General features: G+C 40.1%; 1 protein-coding gene across 7 annotated transcripts in view; it reads right to left on the bottom strand.

Annotated features, from left to right (window-relative positions):
* LOC126470093 (transcription initiation factor TFIID subunit 3) overlaps positions 1 to 25,882 on the bottom strand; it is a 337,538-nt gene that overhangs the window by 179,669 nt on the left and 131,987 nt on the right. For all 7 annotated transcript variants that reach the window (XM_050097646.1, XM_050097640.1, XM_050097644.1 and 4 more), the window contains one exon: positions 16,338 to 16,514. In XM_050097646.1, coding sequence (XP_049953603.1) covers positions 16,338 to 16,514 — 177 coding nt within the window. The remainder of the gene's footprint in view (positions 1 to 16,337; positions 16,515 to 25,882) is intronic.

Genomic DNA, 25,882 nt, shown 5'->3' on the forward strand with positions numbered 1-25,882 from the left:
GAGCAGGGGAAGAGTGGATAGTGATGGCATATGAAATCACGAGCTGGGACCACCAAATCAAAAGGGGAGGTATCCAAGCATCAACCAGAAGACTATCTACAGGCCCAGTGCGAAAGAAGGCAGCGATGGCTAAACAGAAAACACAATGGTGAACCAGGTCCAAGAGGAGCAGCAGTGTGGAAGGGGGCAGCTGATTCATAATCTTTACAACCGTAGTCCAGATGAAACAGAACTAATGCCTGCTAAATGTGGAGAGGGGTTGAACGATTTGCACCCAAAGAGGTGTGGGCAAGGAAGCAAAGGACAGTGAGTTTACAAAAACAGCCAACCTTCAGATGATGGATTAAAAAAGATGAATTAAAAAAAAACCAAGACCAAAGAAACAGAACTGGGGACAATGGTCAGGTGTTGGGCATCAAGGCAGAGCTGCGGATCAGGATGGACTGTAGTATGGTGACAGAAATGCACCACTTTTGACTTAAGGGGAGAGAACTGAAAACTCTGTGTGTGTGTGTGTGTGTGTGTGTGTGTGTGTGTGTGTGTGTGTGTGTGTGTCCTCGTGGAAGCGCAGCAGAATGGCACCCTAGAGCTGTCTCTCCACAGAGGCTACCTAGTGGGAACTAGACTACATACAGAAATCATCCACATACAGAGCAGCGTTGGCCAATGGTCCTACAGAGGCCACAAATCCATTAATAGCGATGAGAAAAAGGACGATACTTAATACAGAGCCCTTTGGAATGGCATTCTCCTGAGTCTGCAGAGAGCTGAGAACAGTGCCAACATAGACTCTGAACGACTGGTGGTACAGGAACTGGCGAATAAAAATTGGGATGAGGGATGGAAGATGTCATTCATGGAGCGTAAGGAAGATGTGTCGGTGCCAAGCTGTGTTGTAGGCCTTGCAAAGATAGAAGAAATGTGTGACAAGGCGGCAGCACTGAAAAATGGCCTGCTAAACTCTGATTTCCAATCAAAGCTGATGATTGATCAGAGACTGTCCCCCCCCCCCCCCCCCCCCAACCTCCCCCCCCCCCCCCCCCCCCGAAAGTAGCATTGGTAAAGAGATAAAAAGTCCCAAGATTCAAGGACCTAACTGAGCTGATGAGCCACCATCCATTCTAGTAGCTTCCATGGGACATTGGTCAGGCTGACCAGTTGGTAACTATCAAGGGATGATGGATCCTTGCCAGGCTTAAGGACAGGGACCACAATACTGTCTCTTTGAGAGGAGAAAATACCTTGGAGCCAACAGTTAAAACATCTAGAGGAGATATTGTCATGGAGGATTGAAGTGCTGAAGCAATTGGTTATGGATGTAACCAGTGCCAAGAGCTGAATCATGAGAAGAAAAGAGGACCAGAAGAAGCTCCCATTCACTAAAAGGTTCACTGTACGATTCCCATCTGACAATGAGTAAAACACAAGCAGTAAGCTTCAGCCCTCTTGTTTCTGCAGGAGGAAGGCAGATTGATAAGGAGGATGAGGCTGAGGACAAGGCTGATGCAGATGCCGTCACAAAACGGGTCGCAAGGTGTTCGATGAGAACTGATGGACCTGTATTAAGGCCACCCAGACGAGCCAGGCCTGGAATAGAAGACTGCTGCTGACAACCTTTGAGGGTGCAGAGTGTAGCTCACACCTGTGGTGAAGAGACTGAAGAACCTAGAGAGGAGACTAAATGTTCCCAACACACCTGCCTGCTCTGTTTGATTAAGTAATGGGCTTTGTTGTGTGAAGAAGTTTAAAGGTAGTAAGACCAGTGGAGGACAGGTGCCATGTAACAGGTTGCAAGGCACAACAATGATCACAGAGAGCTGTGGCAATGGCCATGGTCCACCACGGAACTGGCCATCTGTGAATGGAGCCTGTCGAGGAAGGAACGGTAATGCCAGTAGCGAAGATTATATAACTGAATAGATCATGGTCAACTTCATCCATGCGTAGGGGAACCATTATTAAGAAGGCACAGGTCGTGGTCTGCACGAAATTGGTCAATGAGGAGCCCCTGACTAGACAAAAAAGCACAGCCTTATGAGCATTAAAATCCCAAAGGACGACAAAGGAAGGGGAGGAGGGAGCTGCTGAAGGAGAGCAGTTAGGGCAGCAGTTATAAGTGGCCTGTCAGCAGGGAGACAGAGATTGCAAACTGCGACAGCAGAGTCCAAGTGGATCCAGACAGCAACTGCTTCCAATGTGGTATGAAGTGGGATCCATGTACTAACAATAACCATACGAACCAATGTGCAAATGCCACCGGAAGCCCTCAACGACCCAGTTCCGACAGAAGGCACAGAACCCACAAAGGGTTAGTTAGTGAGCATCAGTAAAGTGAGATTCCTGGAGAGTTACACAAACTGCTTAGTACAAGGCAGTACAGGACTGCAACTCTGGGAGGTGACGGTAGTACCCATTACAGTTTCACTGAATGAACATGGACTGGGTATCAAAATAGGTGACCCTACACCACCAGGTCACCATCCGTCACCCACAAGGACAGGATGAAATCCATAAATAAGAGGTCAGACTCAGGTTGCGAGGAGGGGAGGTGGCAACTCTGAGGGCATCGGGAAGAGGGAGTGAGGGCTTGACCTGGTGCTTACATTATTTCTTCTTCTTCTTCTTCTTCTTCTTCTTCTCCTCTTTCAGAGGCTGAGAAGGGCAGGCATCTGCAAGATCCAGAACCAAAAGAGAGCAGGCAAACGTGGGGCATACAGACTTTGTGTCCCATGGTCAAGTTGTGGTAGCAGGCCTCCAGCAGAGAGATGCCACGGGGAGGAGTCCTGAGGGGAGCCCAGTCACTGGCAGGCACTGAAGGAGGAGGGCACTTCTTCAGTCCTGGAGGGGAGGGTGTAGAAACTGCAGGGGAGGGGGAAAGGAGAGAGGAAGGGACTGGGGTAAGGAAGAAGGAAGAGGGGGAAAGGATGTAACAGAGGCAAAAGTAGAAGTCATCAACACAGGGTGAAGGCAGTCATACTTTTGATGAGCCTCGGTATAAGAAAAATGGTGAAGGGACTTAAGACACCCATATCTTCTTTTCTTTCTTATAAGCCAGGCAATTTGGTAAACATCGAGAGTTACGGTCATGGCAGTTGGCACAAAAAGGTGGTGGAGCACAGGAATTCCCCTCATGGAGTGGGTGTCCACATTCAAACCATAGACAGTCCATTGTACATGGGGGAGATGTGCCCGAAATGGAAGCACTGAAAGCACCTCATGGGTGGTGGGACATATGGCTTCACATCACACTGATAACAAATAACCTTGACCTTCTCCAGGAAAAATTTGCTCTCAAAAGACAGGATCTGTACTGTGCCGCTATCTCTCTGATTTTCCTTGCAATCCTTCTGAACACACTGAACAAAATTAATGACCCATCGATCCAGACTGGTACAGAGTTCATCAGTTTGAAGGATGAGATCCCTATGGAAACAGACTACCTGAACCATATTCAGGGACTGGTGAGGTGTAATGGACACCGGGACGTCATCAAGATGATCACAAGCACAAAGGGCTGTAGACTGGGCAGCAGTAGTAGTTTTGATCAACAAGGAACCTGACCACATCTTACTAACAGATTCCACTTTGCCAAACTTGTCTTCAATATTTTCCACAAAAAATAATCGTTTTTGGCAGTGAATGTGTCCCCTTCCGTCCCAGTACAGCCCAGGTAATGGGAAAAGTGTTTCACCCCAAGCTGCCGAGCCTGGCCTTCCTCTGAGGGTGTAACTGTGGAAAGGAAAGCTCCAGAGTCATAAGGAGCAGCACTCAATGACCTGTTACCAACCAAGGAGATAGGCATAGAAGAACAGCTAGATTTTTGGAGCTTGACACATTTCATACGCAAAGCATCGACCAAGATACCACACAGTTCAATCAGGTACTGTCCGACACGGCAGCCATTGCTGGGAGTTCCAATACTCCAGAATGATAAGCAACCGCTTCTAGGCATACATGGGAAGGCAACAGCTCAACCACATGGGTACAAACGAGACTCACATAGCAGGATGGCAGGGAAAGGGGAGGGGAAGAGAAATCCATGCTGTAGGCGTTAGGAAGTGAGTTTTTCCCCAGATGGCTCACACTGCAGAGAGAAAATTTAAAATTGGGGGTCAAATCCCAAAGGGGAAAGGATGGAACAGAAAAGGCATGGGGAACAAAACCCAAGGCATACAAAAAACCAGGTGGGTAGGTAGGTCGACAGAAGTAAGAGCAGTGAGAGAGTGGAAGGAAAGGGCAGTGGGGATCAAGTGAGGAAGGGGAGGGGGGGGGGGGGGCACAGGAAAGGAAATGCAGTCCGGGAAGGAAGAATGGGATGCAATAGGTTGGGGCCTCATGGGCACCATTCATGAATTAACGAAAGAAACGTTTTAAGTTTGTAGGGTTTCACTTTCGTTATGAACCACCGGATGAATTTAGTGTGGGACTCTTGCACTCCATTTTATGCATAATGCTAGTATTTCAAGCATTTCAATGTTTATGAAGCTGTATTTTCTGAATTACGTGTCGTATAAAGATATCATTTTGCAGGTACATTCAGTGGTGTACGTGGATACTGTCTGCAAACTATACTGTGAATAAAGTCAGTAATGCCTTATGCTAAAATTTGACTGCATGAACAGCGAAAATGTAGTATGCAATAAACTTTTTTCTCTCATCACTTTGTTGGTGTGTGTCAGCGAGAGAAAGTTTCATGAAGGTTTGAAATATGTGTAAATTTAGTTGGAAGTCACTAAATGCTGTCATTCTCAAGTAATGGATGAATAGTCTGGGTATTTGCACGCCATCAGTTACACACACACACACACACACACACACACACACACACACACACTCTCTCTCTCTCTCTCTCTCTCTCTCTCTCTCTCTCTCTCTCTCTCTCTCTCTCTCTCTCTCTTTCCAATTGTAGTACTTTTCTTATTGTGTTAAACTTTTAACGTATAATTACACCTGTTAATAAGTAGACCATGACAGTATTTTAAATTTTTAAATTCAGTCTATAATTATGGGAAATTCTTGAAACAAAATTTTTGTTACTGCTCGAAGATGTTAGGTAAGCAACATTAACTGGTAGTGGGTTATGGTATAGCAATTTAGCAATATACACTGTCCAGTCAAATAAATTTGGCCACCTGTCAAAAGCCTGAATAATCACCTTTTGCAGTTCAGATTGCTGTAAGACTTGTGGGAAGAAAGTCAATGAGGTTCTGGAAGGTACCATCAGGGATGTGGAGCCATACTGTGGCCAGCTGCACTGGGTTACTAAGTTGAGGGTCCATGGCACGTACAGCCCAACTAAGGTAGTTCCACAGATTCTAGACTGGGTTTAAATACAGTAGTTTGGTGGCCAGGGTAGTACAGTAAACTCTTCCTGATGCTCTCTGAACCACACACGTACATTGGCAAGCTGTGTGACATGTTTCAATGTCCTGCTGAGAGATTTTATTGTCCGGAGGAAAAACTAACTGCATGTAGGGTGGCCATGGTCCCCAAGGATAGATGCATACTTGGGTTGATCAACTGTGCCTCTCAGAATGACGAGATTACTCAAGAAATGTCTCTGGCCTGGACCCTTCCAATGACTTTACAGGTTGTTTTCTTTCAGACGTTTCACACTTTACACATCAAAAGCCATCAGTCCGATGGTGCATAAAACGTGATTCATCTAAAAAAGCCAGTTGTCCCAACTTAGGAGAAGACCAGTTGTGGCACTGGTGTGCAAATTCCAGCTTTCATCCCAAAGAACAGCAGTCAGTAAGGGTGCATGAACCAGGCTCCTGCTGCAGAGGCCCATAAACAGCAACATTTGGTGAATGGTCATTGAGGAGACACTGTTGGTAGCCCCTTGGTTCATCTGGATGGTCAGTTGCTCAACAGTTGCATGTCCATTTGCCAGTACGCATCTCCGCAGCCATTGTCCAAGCCTGTCACCTGTGGCCTTGACGGTGGTTTCGGATAGCACCATTTTTCCATGAACAGTACACTTTAAGCACGGCAGCACATGGACATCTCACAAAACCTAGCCATTTTGGAAATACTTCCACCCTTGGCGCGAATGCCAATGATCATGTCTTTTTGGCCATTAGATAAATTGCCGTTTCTGAAATACGACTGTGACTGCAATGTTTTCTGCATCCCCCTGACATGCTTTGTATACTCTCCACTACTTGTGCTGCCACGCACTGTCTATGAGTGATTATTGCACACTGACATCGAACATAGGCAGTAGTCACATTAATGTGACTGAACTGTATATATGTTAGTGACAATGGCACCCTTTTTACAATTTTTAAATTTGTAATTAATGTGAAACTAGAATCAGAACATAAACAATAGGTACTAAATGCAACACACTAACAATTACAACCTATTCCAACACTTCATTGTCCTCTTTACCATCAGTTTCATTAAACACATTTTGTGGCCTGAGGTTCAGATAAAACAGTCAATCTACCACTGATTACAAAGTACTACAATTACGTATGTGAGGTAGACACTAAATTAAATTGGCAACTCTAAATGACAACTGAGCAGAGTAGAGCAAGAAAATTATGCTTTGTGCTTTTGGCCCATATGAAAGTGAATGTCACAGAAATCAGCCAGACAGCTTTTTGTGAACATTCATATATACAATGTGGGCCTACAGCAGAGATAAAGCTGTTTCACTATAAAGTTAACATATGTCCGGTGCATGCGTACATGCTACAATCTCAAAATCAATGACTATGTGTTTAAGGCCCTTATGCTTCCCGGGGACCTTAATGGTTTATGTTTATTTAATAAGAAATTTGTGAATCAATGTTTGTAAAACATCCATTTGAGTAATGTAATGACGGACCATTGAAAAGAATGAAGATGCTCACTTGACTAGCAATCACCATTTCAGGTGGTGCAAAGTATAAAAATGTAATTTAATGTTAGTCACTTACCAAAGTGTGATCAAAAGGAAATTATGTTCATTTGCAATTGTTCAAACATGAGATCTTGTGCGGCTTGAGCCACGTGTTCTTAAGTGATAGTGTGGTGTGCAGTTAGTTTGGACTTATTCATTTTCAGTGTAACACTTTGCAATTTTAGGAATGTATTATCACTGTGAGCCAGTATAGACATTTGTTACTGCACTGTGCTGTAAAAAACTGCCACTGCTAATACATTGCACAATGCATTTGGCATACCAAAGCTGTTGTCTGCATATGGTCTGATTGCTCTGCTAGGCCAATTATTTCAAATCTCATTTGTTTTACTGAATATAATTTTAGACTGTGTAAGGCCTCATTCAATGTAACTTGTCTCCCTGTGCTAAATAAAATTGAAAGTGAATCTTTAAACTGTTGTCAGTATATATCCTTTTCCTAATAAGCTATTCTTAATCTCAATCTTGCTTAATATTTCACATTTATTTGTAGTTGCAATTTATTCCTAATTGATCATGAAGCTAAGTGTTCATTATTTAAAAGATTTCATTAGGGCACAATGAAACAGCACACAACCAGACCCCCTATATCAGCATTTGAGTAACTAAATTAATATATTAATATGTAATATGTACTTGTCCTCCAATGGTTAGGTGGCAACAAATTGGTTTTCCAATTAATTTCACTTCCTTTATTTTTACCATAAACTGCCCTATACATTACAACAAGCAAGTTGAATGACAACAAAAGTCTGTAGTCTTCTCTAGTTCACTATAACCTTTTTCAAGATACTACACATTTCAGCTAAACTATCGACCACTCATTATTTCTTTAATTATTTAGTGGAAGGAAGGAAGATTGGGTTTAATGTGCCATCAATATCGAGGTCATTCGAGACACAGCACAAGCTCGCCTGGACTGATTTAGGGAAATCACGGAAAACCTACAACTGGATGGCTGCACATGGGTTTAAACCGTTGCCTTCCCAAATAGGAGTCCAGTGTGCTAGCCACTGCACCACTTCACTCGGCTAATTAATTCTTTAGTGCTGAGTTGTATTACATACCAGTAAATGTCAATCACTTTGACAAATTTAAGGCACTGTGCAGCTTTATCACAATAGGGTATTCTCCAACCCAAGTTATATCCCATTCTACAGTAATGTAACTTTATATAATGTGGCAGTTTCCATTAGGTAAGCCCCATTTTGGAGGCTTTCCTTGTGTATCTCTTCCCTTCTTTGCAATTAAACACACATTCTGGCAACTGATATGTAGTCTATATTCTATTTTACCATCTTGTGTGTGTGTGTGTGTGTGTGTGTGTGTGTGTGTGTGTGTGTGTGTGTGTGTGTGTGTTTGTTTTTGTTTGTGTTTGTTTTCTCAGGACGGATGAATTCAAGGCTTCACTCACCAAGTTGCATGTTATTGCTACCTGATAGTTCACTCAAAATAGTGGGACAGTATGGGAATGAAGTTTCTGACAATGGCAGCCTTGCACCTAATATTCTCAGAGGTTTTGTCACATGAAATTAGAACAAAAACTTTAGTTTTTGAATGATAATCTCTACTATCTTCATCAGGAACAACTGGCTGCTGTCACGTTCCCAGAGTAATGGTGCAAAATGCCTGGGTATTTATAAGTCAGGGAAAATGCTCAGGATAAATGCCTGGGCAAATGTCCAAAATTCATAGATGCCCAGGCATTTACACATTTTACAGATTAATTGATAAGCAGCACTTTGTATTTAAAAAGGTGTTTTGAAACACTGTTTCTTCAGTGGCTGGGTAACCAAGTTTAAAAAGCTGCTTGAGAGTTTTGCAATCGAACGATACCAATGTCTTGTGCATTGATTCTTTGTTATTAAATCTTTTTTTAAGTTACTGTTCTCATTTTATCTTCACAATAGTGCGTTCATACGAAAGTAGATAAAGGAAAGAGCAGAACAGAAAACTATAGCCTGTCTCAAAAGTCACTGCATCTGACAATATATCCCCCCACCCCCAACTGAAACCAGTTTAACATATAAGAATAAATTTATAATCAAGAAATGCATGCCAGCTGTTTAATACATTCGGTAATAATTTTTTTATCAATAATCATTCTTCAATAACATTCAAAGATTTGACACAGATTATAAAGGGTGTCACATTATAAAGTGATGACCTAAGGTCAACGATTTCTATACCAGCTTCTACACAGCACAGTTGTTCAATGCAGAGAGAGAGAGAGAGAGAGAGAGAGAGAGAGAGAGAGAGAGAGAGAGCCCTTCTTTGGTACAGCAAGTTGGAATGCCAGTTTAAAAAGAAAATAAAAATATTGTTCCTCTCTTCTTTACTTTTCTTCTCAGTAATAAACACAAGTGCAAACATTTACTAACTTTTAATATGGGCACTATCATCCCAGTTCCTTATTTTAATCAGTAAATTATACACTCTAGCAGTAAAAACTTTAAAAAGTACTTTTTATATAAATACCCAAATTTTGGGCATTTAAAACAGCTTTGGGCAAATTCCCAGGTAAATGCCCACTTATAAATATCCTGCCCACCTGGCATTTGCCTGACCCACATCACAATATCAAACACTGTGTAGAAGTCTGTGTTGCTAGTGACATCCCTTACTTTCAGAAATAAAATGACTGAAGCAAGCGTTCAGAAAGAATGGTCATGGTGTTCAACATATTAAATTAGCACTCTCTAAGACACAGAAAAATAAGCACTGAACAATCATACAACAATTCATCTATTCTGCTCCTTCCTCTCAATGAGGGCTACAGTTAGCAAAATAGGTATGGTATGGGACAGACATCGTATATGAGCTATTTTCCAATCACCAAAGAGAATAAGAGAGATGCTGAACCTATTTTTGACACATTAAATTTGGATTCAGAGTCTCTGACCTCTGCAATATCCCTTGTCATTGCAGGTGAAATTACACCAGTCAATCAATCCAGATAGTTTCCAAATATTGTGAAGAAGACCAATAGCACATGAGTGATTGTTAATCACTGTCTCATGAATATACATAAAATTGTATTTTATAAAACAAAAATGTTGTTCCAGACATCAACCTGCTAGGGCACTAGCAACACAGCCAAAGAAATCTCAACATGAAACAGTTACTTTAACCAGTGACTACAATGTTAGTGGTGAATGGAAATGAGTTCTCAATATTACGGTATTGCCTCTCTGTTTTTGACGGTGTTTTTCTGTTGTCCTCGAAAGATCTCTTTCCCATAGTAGTCATTTCCACAACGTTCCGGTGTGAGGTTCTATGCCTTCTCCACCAGGGCCATTGGGGAGTTTCACGCACTGAACTGTTAGCTAAGAGACATGTTCCTTTGGCCAGGAATTGATAGTGAAATCATCCATTTTGTCACAACTTTTGAGCAGTGTGCCTGACAACAGGCAGCTCCCAGGATGTCCCTGTCCACCTGGCCCACTCCCTGCCAGCTACGGGAATGCATTCATGTAGACTTTGCAGGTCCCTTCTTGAATTCCTATTGGCTTTTGGTTGTGGATGCATTTTTCCTGTTTCCTTACAATTTTCCACAGCTCATTTCTGCTTGGAGTGGAGCCCAACCTGGGGAAGGGGGTGGGGAGAGGAGGTGGTTGTAATAGAACTCCTCAGAAAGCATCACATTAGTTGGGTGCCATGACAAGCCAGGGACTGCAAGCCAGGTCCAGGTAGGGGGGAGGGGGGGAGGGGGGGGGGCAAAGAAGGCTCACTGTGTGTACAGATTTGGGAACCAGTTCGCAACTAAATGCAGACTATCCCAATCATCACCGACTTTTGAGGGAATCTCTTACATGAAAAGAGTACTATATCTACGTTTTGAGATGGTTTACAGAAGATGATATATATCTGCATAGGAATTGCTAGCATGGAATAACTGGAAGCAAGCTGTTTCCTGTCAAGCCAACAGTAGTAATTTTCTTTTACAATTTGCAGGTGTGTAAAGTAACAATGCATCAAAGTGCCACACTAGCTGCCTGTGAAGTGAAGATATATTTGGAAAAGTAACAAGTTCCAACACAGGAGCTGAAGAATTGCATACTAAAATTGGAAGCTATGTATCAGCAGCAATGGAAACCACATAAATATGTTGGAAGATCATAAGAACATCATATGCGAAAACGAAATATGACTTATTTTTTAAAATCTTGACAACATACATGAGTCGCTGCTTTGAAGATCTTAATATTACCAATTTTTAATCAGTCAACAGTTTAAAGGTGGCCAAGGTTCAGGAATGGTATCAATCATCAATTATTTGAGAGAGAGAGAACTGAGCAAGCACAGGCAGCCATAAAAAGAGATGGGAGTGAAACAAATATGAATTTCAACCATTCAGTAAATTATGGATTACTGTACTTAAAATATAAATTTTACACACAAATGTGTTTGAAAACAAAAGCAAAATCCACTACATGTTCAATGATGATAATTTCACACATAATTCAGTGGTTTAACTTGCTACAGAAAAGGGCAGGAAAGAGTTGCCCATGAATTACTTTTTAGTTACATCATTAGTTTCTGTAAGTACAGCATAAAATACGACCGCTTTTAAAGGTTGGTGCATTTAGACTGAAAACATTTTGGAAAAAAAAACTCTTGTATTTATCTTTCAGGCATAAGAAATACGAGAGGATTATATTGATATTTTTGAATTAACTGTGAACTTTCTTCTCAAAGAATCATCTCATGTAGTATCTTTTCATAATCTAAAGGGGATTCATCATGCAAGTAAATGGCAAGGCAGTATTCTATTGAGTGATGAGGCACACATAACTCTACAGGGTGTAGTGCTCACACAGAGCTGCAGAATTAGAGGTACTGGTAAACCGCGTATTGTGCACAAAGAGCCATTGCACTTGCAGTATGTGACTTTCCGGTGCGGATTCACAACCACCTTTACTCTCGGTCTTTTCTTCTTTGAAAAGAATACATCCAGAGGGCCTGTCAGGTGTATCATGATGTCTGCATGTTACTGAGACCTCACTGTACAGCATGTGATTCCTGCTTTGGAAGAGTGCAATAGCATGGAAACCATTGTTTTCATACATGACATGTCAACACCTCATGTCGTTCACCCAGTGAAAGATCTGCTTAATGCAACCTCCTGCAAACATGTTATCTGCAGAGGTTTTCCAGATGCATGGCCTGCAAGACAACCTGATCTAAATTCATGGACTTTTGACTCTGGGGATATCTAAAAGGTCAGTATACAGGAATATGTTGCTCAGATTCCACTGGAAACGTTGAAAGCAACTGTTGATCAGATCGTTTTATAGATACAGCACCTCACAGACATCTCTGGTGCTCATATTGAAGAAACTGTGTAAGTTAATAATAAAATCAACATTATGCCTTTCTCACTTGTTTGACCTTTTCTGCCAAAATCCCGGTCCTAATCCATTACACACGGAAACATTTCTGTCTTGCATGCACAGGACCAGATTTGAATCCTATTTAAAAAAAAAAAAAAATATAAAAATTCATTCCGCATAAGTGCTTTAGAATATCTACCAAGTCTGCAGTATACAGTAATTATAGTGACCCAGTAGGATGAGAACAGGCAAGCACAGTGAAAAAAACAAAAGAAGACAACTCAATGCTGAACTAGAAGTGGTGGAACTGGAACTACGAATGAATGACTGCCAGAAAAAGAATGAGACAGGTCAAACAACACTGAGATGAGAATGAGTAACTGGAACAAGAAACATGACTGACCAAACAAGACCAGCCACAGTGAATAGTGAACGGCTGTTCCATGAACGAGATTGACCGCAACCGACGCGAATCAGCATTCTTTGGAAATCATTCCTCAATCATTTTGTGCACTTCAGTGAACCATTCCTTTGGACCCATTCATTTGTGAATGACCCTCCTCTACAGCCTACCAACTTTTTTCTTATTTTTATATGAGATAATAGTTGAGTACTTGATGTTACCCATGTATGAATGTATTTCAACATTCTATTAGTCCATCTCCTCCTCCCCCTCTCCCTGTCCATCTGCTCCTTCCCCCTCTCTGTCAGTGCATCTCCTCCTCTTTTCCTATATATATATATCTCCTGGAAATTGAAATAAGAACACCGTGAATTCATCGTCCCAAGAAGGGGAAACTTTATTGACACATTCCTGGGGGGTCAGATACATCACATGATCACACTGACAGAACCACTTGGCACATAGACACAGGCAACAGAGCATGCACAATGTCGGCACTAGCACAGTGTATATCCACCTTTCGCAGCAATGCAGGCTGCTATTCTCCCATGGAGACGATCGTAGAGATGCTGGATGTAGTCCTGTGGAACGGCTTGCCATGCCATTTCCACCTGGCGCCTCAGTTGGACCAGCGTTCGTGCTGGACGTGCAGACCGCATGAGACGACGCTTCATCCAGTCCCAAACATGCTCAATGGGGGACAGATCCGGAGATCTTGCTGGCCAGGGTAGTTGACTTACACCTTCTAGAGCACGTTGGGTGGCACGGGATACATGTGGACGTGCATTGTCCTGTTGGAACAGCAAGTTCCCTTGCCGGTCTAGGAATGGTAGAACTATGGGTTCGATGACGGTTTGGATGTACCGTGCACTATTCAGTGTCCCCTCGACGATCACCAGTGGTGTACGGCCAGTGTAGGAGATCGCTCCCCACACCATGATGCCGGGTGTTGGCCCTGTGTGCCTCGGTCGTATGCAGTCCTGATTGTGGCGCTCACCTGCACGGCGCCAAACACGCATACGACCATCATTGGCACCAAGGCAGAAGCGACTCTCATCGCTGAAGACGACACGGCTCCATTTGACCATCCATTCACGCCTGTCGCGACACCACTGGAGGCGGGCTGCACGATGTTGGGGCGTGAGCGGAAGACGGCCTAACGGTGTGTGGGACCGTAGCCCAGCTTCATGGAGACGGTTGCGAATGGTCCTCGCCGATACCCCAGGAGCAACAGTGTCCCTAATTTGCTGGGAAGTGGCGGTGCGGTCCCCTACGGCACTGCGTAGGATCCTACGGTCTTGGCGTGCATCCGTGCGTCGCTGCGGTCCGGTCCCAGGTCGACGGGCACGTGCACCTTCCGCCGACCACTGGCGACAACATCGATGTACTGTGGAGACCTCACGCCCCACGTGTTGAGCAATTCGGCGGTACGTCCACCCAGCCTCCCGCATGCCCACTATACGCCCTCGCTCAAAGTCCGTCAACTGCACATACGGTTCACGTCCACGCTGTCGCGGCATGCTACCAGTGTTAAAGACTGCGATGGAGCTCCGTATGCCACGGCAAACTGGCTGACACTGACGGCGGCGGTGCACAAATGCTGCGCAGCTAGCGCCATTCGACGGCCAACACCGCGGTTCCTGGTGTGTCCGCTGTGCCGTGCGTGTGATCATTGCTTGTACAGCCCTCTCGCAGTGTCCGGATAAAGTATGGTGGGTCTGACACACCGGTGTCAATGTGTTCTTTTTTCCATTTCCAGGAGTGTATATATATTCTTTTTGCTTGTCTAATAACCGCCTCATCAATTGTGTGTTGGAAACATAACATCACTATCCAATACCAGATATACGATTTCTGTTAGGCTTTGAGTCCCATTTTTTCATATTTCTAATATAGTTGTTATATAATAAATTCTAGCTCATATTCATATTGTGCTAGTATGACATGATCATCTGCAAATGTTAATGACCTCTATTGTAAGTCATCCACAGTTGATCAATAATCTTCAGTCAGCCGTATCCACATACAAACTGAATTAAATAAGTGATATATGGCAACCCTGTCTGAATACTTTTGTGAGGTTGAATAATTTTTATCCTCTTTTAATCAACAACTACTGTCTAAGGACATTACCATAATCATCTTTAACAGATGGTGATCCATATCTGGATGCTGCACAGTGTTGTTTTTGAATCAGTGTCACAAGTCTTTACTGGCTCTACGAATATGTGTTACTCTTGTTCTACAGCTATACATTTTTCCATTATCTGTGGTAAGATAAAAAGGTTAACTGTACAAGATCTATCTGATCTAAGTTCATTTTGCTCTTCCTCAACACAGTGGTCAATATTCTGTCTGATTTTCTTACATATGTTTCCAAATAATTGGCTCACTGTTTTCAACACTTACAGCAGTTATAGTCTCTTCTCTTTCCCTTGAAAATGGGAACTATACATTACATTTTCCATTCTGATATCGTTTTAGTTTGTTGACAACTGTTAGTGACATGGTTTTTCTCTTCCTTTCTACTAGTATCCTATAGCTGTCAATAACCTCACAAAAATATTTCCAGGACCAAGTGTTTTACTGTTTCCTGTACTATGATAAAGAGCTATCCACAAAATAAGATCTGTAAACAATTGAAAGAACACAAAATGTAACACATCAAAGCACTTTATAAAATATGAAGTAGAGACCCTAGATTCATTTTGGCATAATTGTCTTTCGTGTCGAGATGTGTAAAATCAGACTGGACAAGCTAGTAGGTGTAAGAATGCTCAAAAAATCTTTCTCAAGCAAAGTTTGTAATAAGTCATTGCACTGCAGCCACTAAATGGGAAATACAGTGTCATAAAAACATCCGCTAACCATCTCTTTTTCATGTCTTTGTGAATCTGACAGTTTCCTTGTTTGGAAGTGATTCCAGGATGAGAAATCCATCGAATAAGACATTGTTGGCACTTGGCTATCACTAATGGCAGCAGAGAGCTTCTATAAGGAGTGTAAGATACACTGTTTTGTTATGAAACATAACTTGAACATATATGACAAATATGCTAAAATAGAGTTAAGACTTGTACTGCAGTTCCCAATAAACTGTTTCGTTACACTAGTCTTCTTTTAATTGACTAGTAGAGTCAGACAATCCTTGTAATAATCCATAAATGACCACTTCAGAGCAGTTCATAACTGTAGCTCAATTAAGGTATCATGTCACCAATATAATCACATTCCTCCAGACTGCATGTCACCACTGCACAATAAGTACTGTCATGTGTTATCCACATATGGGAACTCTGCACAACTGATCACAGTTCTACACCTATGTCTCTTTTTCTGTGCGTGTGTGTGTGTGTGTGTGTGTGTGTGTGTGTGTGTGTGTGTGAGAGAGAGAGAGAGAGAGAGAGAGAAAAACAAAAACTTAAAACTACATACCAGTTTTTCAATCATACGTAATGATGAATAATAGAAAATGTTTATGAAGGAAACTTTTACGAAGATGAAGATCTAAAGACATACTCACCACTGTAATCGGAAATAGATGTAGGTCATTTGGATATGGTTAGCACGATATGTATCATTATATCTTTTTGTTTTAAGAAGTACACATTTACAATGTTCAAACTCCATTATAAAAGCACTTACATAATATTTATGAGATAGGACCAAAAAAAGTAAAAAACTTTACCTCTTTTTCTTTACGTTTTTCTTTCTTTTCTTTCTTTTCTTTGATCTTCTCTTTGAGTTTTTCTTTCTTCTCTAATTTGATTTTCCTTTTTTCTCCTTTTTCTTTCTTTGCTTTCAGCTTTTTTTCCTTCTTCTTCTTTGCTTTATCTTTTCTCTCCTTTCGGTGCTCTTTCACTTTCTAGAGGAAAAGCAGAAAATTACACAGCAATCAGTAAGTACAGAAACGCACAGCAGCAATGTTGCAGAAAACCTCCACTTACATGATTAAAACAGCCCTTTTGTGTATTACAGAGCTTTAGTAAGGACTTTGGCACTTTAAATACAAATACATAAAAATTTAGGTAACTTACAATATTGGTTTAGGGGTAACATTTAGGCAAAACAATAAAATGGTCATGAAATAGCAACATTCAGTTGACATTACTGCTACTTGTGGTATGACTGAAGTACTACAGAAAAGCCATATCTTGGCAAACTTGGAATCAATATGTCAGATGTCACTTATGCAGTAGCAGCAGTAGATCGCAGCAAAGCATTAATTTCGTATCATAATTCTGTGGGATCAGCAGCTAAGTGTGAAACATATACTCAATTTTTACAGCAAACTTTTGAAAACGTTACAGAATAGGGCAATCAGTAAAGCAAAGTACACATGTAATAAGGCACTGGTCAATAAACTAAATTTATGTATTTCTAAAACCAGTCCGCAAGGGATCCAGCTAAAGGATGTGAACATTACAAGACTTGCCTATGCAGATGATGTAGCACTAATAAGTAGTTCCAAAAGAGAATTAATCAGAATGATGCAAAATTACTACAAAATTGCTGAGAAAACAGGATTACATGTTAATGAAGAAAAGATAGAATACCCGCCCATAGGAAAGAAAACCAGAAAAGAGGCACCTCTGAATGTAGATGGATTCAATTTCAAGACTGTTGACCACTTCAGGTACCTAAAAAGTCTTTTTAGTAATAACAACAGAACAGATATAGAAATAGATGCCCGTCTATCAACAGCAAACAAGACACTTTTTAGTTTCATCAAAATTCTAAGAAAAAGATCACTTAGCAGTAACTTCAAAATGCGCTTATATCAATCGACCATTATACCTGTGATGTTATTTGGATGTGAAACATTAATATTTAGAAAGAAAGATGAAGAAAAACCGTTAATATTCAAAAGAAAAGTGCTAAGGAAAATTTTTGGAGCTGTATACGACGAAAATAACATGGAATGGAGAATAAGAAGAAATGAAGAATTAAGAGGGCTGTACAAACACTGTAACATTGTCGAAGTGCTCAAGAGGAGAAGGTTGAATTGGGCAGGCCATATAGCAAGAATGACAGAGAATAGACTACCTAGAATGGCATTCAACAGAACAACAGAAGGAATGAGAAGAAGAGGAAGACCCAGAATCAGATGGCGGGATAACATTCGGGAGGACACAATGAGGATGAACAGCAGCAGTAACTGGACAAACAGCGCATTGGACAGGCAGAAGTGGAAGAGGCTCATAGAGCAGGCGTATGGTCGATAAGGCCCTTGCCACATGTTTAAAAAAAAAAAGTATGCAATATGTTTGCTTTACAGTATCACATTAAGTCAACAGCACTTTCATGAAACAATGCCATCTAAAGTTATTTTTTAATTTATCAGGATGAATGTCTACACACTTCCAGGTAACATAAAATTGGGAGATGAAAAATTCACGATCTGGGATATTATAATGGTGGAAGTGAAGACCACCACTGCTTTCTGAAACCTACCAGGACAGGATCACATGAGACCAAGAGGTGGGTAAAAGTGATCAGACAAAAGAGTATAAGAACTGTGCTCTGACAGATCAGGGCAAGGGATGTTGGGCTCAATTCTGGCAGTGCCATGAATGTCGAAAGGCATATTTATCAAATGCACAGCTTTAAAAATAAATAGATAAAATATAACACAAACAACAAAAAATCTGGGTTAACATATAATGAATCATGGAATGTCCTACTATGAATTGAAGTGAGTGGAGAGATATTGTGTAATAGCAGCACTACCAGACAGAATAAAAATAGCACACAACAGAGCAACATGGAAAGAATAGGGTTTCTTGCAAGGTTCAATACTTGGCCCAATCCAGTTCTTAATGTATATACAGGGCAAATTAAAAAAATACACACTTAAATGAAGATAAGCTTATATATTATCATCAGTGTTACAGTGGCTCAAAGCGATATAATTACAGTGAAGTGTTCAAACTGCAAAGCACCCACCTTCGAACACTTCGGAGCATGACGCTGTACAGTCAAGATCACATCTTCCACAGTGTGAGCCAACGAGCATTCCACTCTCATTTAAATAGATAGCCGAAAGGGCCAGTCTACAGGAATTGTGAAATGAACCCTGTCGTCCAGGACCACGTGCCACAAAGAGCGCAGATTCACCATGAGATGGGGAAACTCACAGGCATCTATTGTCTATTGATGCCTAAGTGCTGTAGTGTGTGAGTGAGACAGACAAGAACCTATGTCATACGGAAACCCAGTGAAATCCGTTTGTGGCTGAGGTGACATAGCAGTGTTAAATATGGTGGACCAAAGATCGGCCATAAAGGGAAACATTCATGGAAACTATTAATTCTGTAATAACTCAGGGAATTCAGCCACGGTTATTTTAATCTACCATCCTTCAGAAATCTTCATGGTGATCCCAATTAAACTTTAATACTGATCATATCTATAATAGTTTAGGATTGACTGTTAAAGTGAAATTAACAAGTTTTGTAACAAAAACCTGAATGCTAAAATCTGAACACTTTGGTCAATCTTAATGATCGACATTTCATATAGAAGTGCATTATTAACATGACAAATGTTGTAAATATCAACTCTGTAACTTCATTTGTTGAAAGGATATAGTAAATTTAAATTATCAGTATTTTCAGTTAAGCATCAGATCATCATTTCCTCCACACAAAACACATTGAATGATGACCTTATTGAACCAACAGGTAATAGAACATTTTTTTATAAAGTTTAGTGCATAATAGTTACTTTTGTTCTTTATTTATTTATCAGAAAGCACATTGGTGCAAGGCTACTGGCCATGTCATTCAAAGCTAAGAAGGAAATTTTATTGGTTTTATGTAAAAGAATTTAACATTTATTATGTACTGGATATTATTGTTACTTTATTTAGAATCTGAAAGTGGTCACACTTTGATTATTTAAATATGTTAAAATGTAAAATAATGTAGACTGAGCTGTAGCCAATCCAATGGATGGCTTCAGGAAAGGAAACTGCCCTAGTCAGTTGAGCGAGGATATTTGGCGCGCGGGAAATGCGGCTGGGGACAGGCAGGGGCAAGTGCTGGTGCAGATGTGAAAGCAGACAGTTCAGCTGGAGACACCAAAGGGCACAGTTTGGATGCAGACATGAAAGCGGACAGTCGGTCTTCAGGCAGCTAGGAAGTGAAACGAATAAGAACATTTCGTGTTGTGTGGTATCACGGGACTTAGTCTCTGAGCAGTGAGCAGCCAATGCACTGTTATCAAGATAGACATGTGCATCCCTATGAAAGAGGGGTGCTGTACTATATTGTAGGAACTAAAAAAGTTCATCACTAAACAAAGCAGAAATGGATGGTAAAATTACTGAGTTCAGCATCTCCAGGTACCTTCCACCAGTAGTCGTACCTTCAAAAAACAAGTCTAATTAGTCCACTTAATGATAACCTGCACCAAACATTAAGTCCCGGCCCAAAGCACTGACCACTCGCTCAACATTAACATGTGGATTTCACAGGGCCCACTACAAACAGTTATACCTGCTTAACATGCTATTTAATTTAAATTGTACCACATCAAACCATACCATTTTGGAAACAAATTAGTATCATGTTCCACATGCATCAGAAAGCATTCACTAAAATGAGTTGTTCTGTCTTGGTCATCCTCATTCAACGTGTGCAACAACTGTGGAATGTAAATTTTCTATTTTACTCTGCGCAAAATACAGCTTACACTTGCCCTACTCATGCCTGTTTCATATGCACATTGTTGTGCTGACTTCTGCGGTTAGCATGTGAATGCATCTAACAAGCCACAAGGGCTAGCCGAGCAGTCTGAGGCACCTTGTCACAGTCTGCGCAGCTGTCTCCGTCGGAGGTTCGAGTCCTCCCTCGGGCATGGGTGTGCATGTTGTCCTTAGTGCAAGTTAGTTTAAGTTAGACCAAATAGTGTGTAAGCTTAGGGACCGATGACCTTAGCAGTTTGGTCCCATAAGATCCAATTTTTTTGCATCTACCATCTGAGCAGAAGGCTCATCACTAGTTGCTGTGCGTGGCCAAGCTGATCATCACTGATGCATCTCCATAATTGTTCCAGCAGTTTTGAACTTATAGCGAAGGCGAGCAGGCGAGCAATGCTTACGCATGTTGGTAGTTCAGTTCCATGGTCCTGACTCCAATGTCGTTGCACTTCACTGATGTTCTCAAACTTCCTATAGCATTTGACAACGCTTCTTCGTTCGTGTTTGTGCCATGGCCTCACATTGTACACTGACATCAGTGCACCACAACACTACTACCACCTGTGGCTCAATCACTGTACTACATGTTCAATCTATACCCACTGAAATTTCAAAGTGTACAGTTTGTATAGCCAGTTTTAAAGTGTACATACATTTTCTGATCTACCCTGTAAATGATATACCAAAGTCACAAGAGGATTCTTCAAAAGCTATGATGTTTATTGATGTTACTGATAAAAGGCCCAAATGTATCCACACTACACACAGTTAGGAGAACAAGTCACAGTTAGGAGAGCAAGTTTAAGCCAATTTCACTATTCACAATATACAGCTTAAATCTTCATATTACAAAATTTCAGAGAAATAAAAATTACTCACAGGTGCCAAAAGTGAGGATCAATGTGCACACATAAATGAAACTCAATGTGTGAAATTCCTTGGCATACAGGTGGTTAGGAAACTGAGGTGGCACCAGCATATGTATGTATAAGCCAACTACAAATTTAGATTCTGATTCCTTTGCATTTATAAATCTGTTTTACTCTGTTGAGCTAAAGGTGGAGCTGCTAGTGTAACTTGCATACTTTCACTAAACTGTGTCCAATGGAAGGGTTCAGAATGGAGTTTTATATTCTGGTGCACAAGTCTTTTAACAGATTACCAGCAGAATTCAGATAAGAAATTGGATATCCTCTCATATTCAAAAAATTATTTAAAGGATTGTTTTATTAGTCACATCTTTAATTTATCAGCATATTTCAGCTGAGGGATGTAAACTGCAGTCAACATCTGACTTAGTTGATAATCTACAACTCGCCAAAACCTCCAATATGCAGAAACAGTAAATAATATATTACCATCAGAATCATGCTGGAAACAATGAAAAACCACTGAATTTAGAAAACCATGTAAATGTTCTGATGAAGGAAGATTTAAGATCTCATTTAATTTGGAAAATACTGCAAACAAAAGACTGGAACTTGCAACCACATAACTTTATTTCTAATAGAAATTAGCTCCACTTAAATACAATAAAGTATGACATACACTACCAAATGTACACCTATACAAAGTACAAAACTTCATTGGCCATTCAACTGCTGAGCCTACAACAATATCTATTCACAGTTGCAAAACATGGGAGAGCGAAATGATATTGGAAGAGGTAGATGTTTGAGCAAGTACCTGCCTCTGTAACAGAGGTCATCAATGCATGCTAGCTTAGTGGTCCTCAAAAAGTAATTAGCTATTTAGAATTCGGATGCTGGGAGAAATTTTCATCACCAACATTTGCCTGACAAGCAGAAGAGAGATGATTGGATGTAATTCTTGATAATCCGACTGCACATCAATGACCTGGGTTAAACCCAAACCTCTTTGGAGCGGGGCATGTTATACCATTGACGGTGATTCATCCATTGGGTGTTGGTGCTATTCAAGAGAAGGAGATTGTATAATGGCACCAGTTTTCAGCCATTCCCTTCTTCTCTCTCTCGAGAACAACATAAGCATAAAAGTATAACCTAGACAAACTTATCATAGTCATTGATATGAAACAGTTACACTTAAGACATAACACACAAAGTTCACAAAGGAAAACATCCAATGAAGTGTAAATAAAGAAAATCATTATGGCTGAATACTCAGGGAACTTCCCAGTCAATAACCACGTGCGTGGATTAATTTCCACTGAGAGGCTGGCATTAAAGTAACTACCACACACATCCATTGGTTGAAGTTCGAAACATGCTGAAGGTAGATAGCACGGACAAAATATATTCTAAGGTGTAACTGCATGTTATTTTCCTAGTGTGAAAAAATGCACCAGCCTGAAATTCATGGCAATTTAAAAACTTATTATATCCATGACATTTAAAGTAACATGTGAGGTGGAACACATTTCAAATAAACTTAATGTAATGTCATGGGAATCTATGATAAACTAGAGACCGACTTGAGGACTACATATATTGTGGACAAAAGTGTAGTAGTTGGTTTTGGGAATGGAAAAATCACATAACAAAGGAATTTTCACTATATTCTTCCCAGATATGAGTGCTATAAACTACCTACTGTGCATGGCTGCACTATCTGGTATCCATAATGAAGAGCAAAACAGAAAAATACACGGCAGCTTCACTTTACAACTTCTGGTGTGATAGAAAAGAAATTCCACTCTGTTTTAATCTCTACTATGAATGATAAGAAGTCGGTACGAGTGCTCACTCCACAGCAACGCTCTTCATACTGTTGAACTGATAGTGTCTGCATAACCACTGAAAAAATGACATAAACTTGCAGATAATGGACAATCCAGCAAATGCCTTCACATGTTTCTATCATTATTTTAAAAATCAATCACTGTTGGCATTGCTGCTGACTGCTGAAGCAGTATCTACTCCACTGTGGCAACAGGAAGCACTCGGGAGTATCACATGTCTGATTTGAAACTGGCTGGCCGGTGTCAGCTACGTTGGCAATAAGTGGAGATTACCAATACACAGCATTAGACATCCCAATCATTGTAAAGGTTGATATATGTAGGACCTCATACCAGAGATTGATTAAAACATCACAAATTGGAAACATTTTAATTCATTGCAAACTGGCAAGAGAAAAAATTGAAAACAATCAGTGCATTAAAAAACCATAAAGATGCTTGGTGAGATGACGTATGTCTTCAGTTGAGACAAGAAGAGTAACTATCAATAGAGAGAAAATTGCTCATGCATTCAAAGATTTCTTGAAATGTTTGCATAGTGCAAGAGGTGTATCAGAAACACACATAGTTAATAATGAAAATAATGACATTCCACAAGTAATACCAAATGAGGTATATAAAGATGTCTTGTGTATTAATAATGCAATGGTGTTGGAAGATATGGTGTTTCAATAGAAATTTTTTAAGTTTAAGGAAAAATAAAACAAAACAAACTTGCAAAATTATTAATACAATGCCCAGAAAAGAATGTGATTCCCAAAAATTATAACAATGGTGTAATTGATCTACCTCACAAGAAAGGAGAAAAAGAGAAAAATTTAAGAAAAAGAAGGAACTAAAGGTCTATCTGCCACCTTTCCATAACATGCAATATAATCTACAACGAAGAAACAGTATATTTTAAGGCACAATCTGTCCTTACAAGTGGATTATCACAGTAAACTACCTGCAAGTCATGAACAGAATTATATAAAGGACCAGCGCATCTGAATTACCAGCATCTCTGAAATTCACTTATTTTGAGGGAGATTTTTATTTAGTTCCAACAAAATTGGTACTAACATCACCTGAAAAATAAAACACTGATTCAACCTTTGGTGATATATATATATATATATATATATTACAGCTTCCACTGGACATCAGGATGGAAAGAAATTTCAGAATGGACAGAAGAGTCAGGCACACAAAGTAATTGACATGAGTAATATTGTAATGAACAAGGGAATAAACACAGAAACATTTAAGAATATAGGTCAAATAAACATCATGGAACAGAAAATAAAACTGTGATTTGAAACAGAGCTTCATGCAGGTCAACACAGTTAATGTTACGAAACCAAAATACTGCCAATGTGAGAAAAATGATCTCTAAAAACAAACCACTAAAATATTTAAACATGTGAAGATGAGGCTTTGTAAAAACAGCAATATTCCATATACTCTACAAACATCCAGTTGGACAATTCAGAAATTAGTAAAAAGATTTCTTATGTTTTTTCTAGAGTAAAAATGGACTGGACTGATTCACCAGAATCTTTCAAAAGATTTATTTCACTGCCTAATGGAGCATATATTCTGTGTGATATTGTAAACCTACGTTAAAATTTTAGCACATAATATATTTTCATATGTCATTCAAAACATCCCTGAAAATGGTATAGAAGCATATACAGAGAAATGAACAAAGGCAAACATTTGATTAAAATTTTTATCTATCACTACAGAAACAAGCAAACTACAACAATGACATGGAATAATAGCTGAACTATTGTTTCAAACAATAGAAAACAATAAAGGGCAGCAACTGAACACAGTCTGAATGCTTTGAAGTGAAAGAGTAATTTCACAAGGATTACCCATCACAAATGTTAGATATTATAGCATTCAAGGACTTGAACGTCAAACATGGTTAATAGGAACTGCACAGAGACAGTCAATAGGAAGATGGTCGAGGATTTCTTGAGTAACACAGGTATCATAAATCTGAATACAAGTAATGAGATACAAGTAATAAGAGATGGTAAATGCCATCACAAACACTGCCAATCTGTTAACCCATATTTGGAGGAAAATGTACATTTAAGCACGTGGAAAGAGGACAGCTACTAAAGAAAAGGTGAAAGTCACAAACAAATGATAACATGAACAAATTATTGTAACATGCTACATTCAGTCAACGAGTATAATTATAGTATTAATTGTTAATTTCTCGAATGATACTTAGGGATTGTTTGTATTAGTGAATGTGCACGAGCTAGTTCATTGTACATTCTATGGATATTATCATCCACTTCCTGCTCACAACAGTAATACATCACATGATGTGTGTGAATGATTCACAAATGTTAAAAGTTAATGTCACTGTATTCCTGGGTACCACAGTAAATATCCCAGCAGTACTTTCCTAACTTAATTAATAATTTATTCAGATCGCAATACTCCAGTTACACACATTACTTCACAAAACATTACAACAAATGCAGACATGCATCCATTTCCCATCTTCACTTTCCACTGCATAACAAGCAATGGACTGACTAAAAGTTGAGCTCTTATGACATGGGAGGCACACTCACAACTAAACAACGGAAATTATGTTTCGCAACTGCCATCAATTATAAAGATGTTTACTACATGAAATATAGTATGCCTCAGTGATAAACTGCCAGACTATGGAAACCGAGGTCTCTGGTTCAATCACCAGGTTTTACTGTGGAAATTAACTGAAATAACAATTAGCATTAATAAATCTATGATATAACAGAAAATTAGTAAGGAAAGTTCTGGAGAAGTATGTGCCGAGTAA

Source organism: Schistocerca serialis, chromosome 3 (genome assembly GCF_023864345.2).
Source record: "Schistocerca serialis cubense isolate TAMUIC-IGC-003099 chromosome 3, iqSchSeri2.2, whole genome shotgun sequence".
Taxonomy (NCBI): domain Eukaryota; kingdom Metazoa; phylum Arthropoda; class Insecta; order Orthoptera; family Acrididae; genus Schistocerca; species Schistocerca serialis.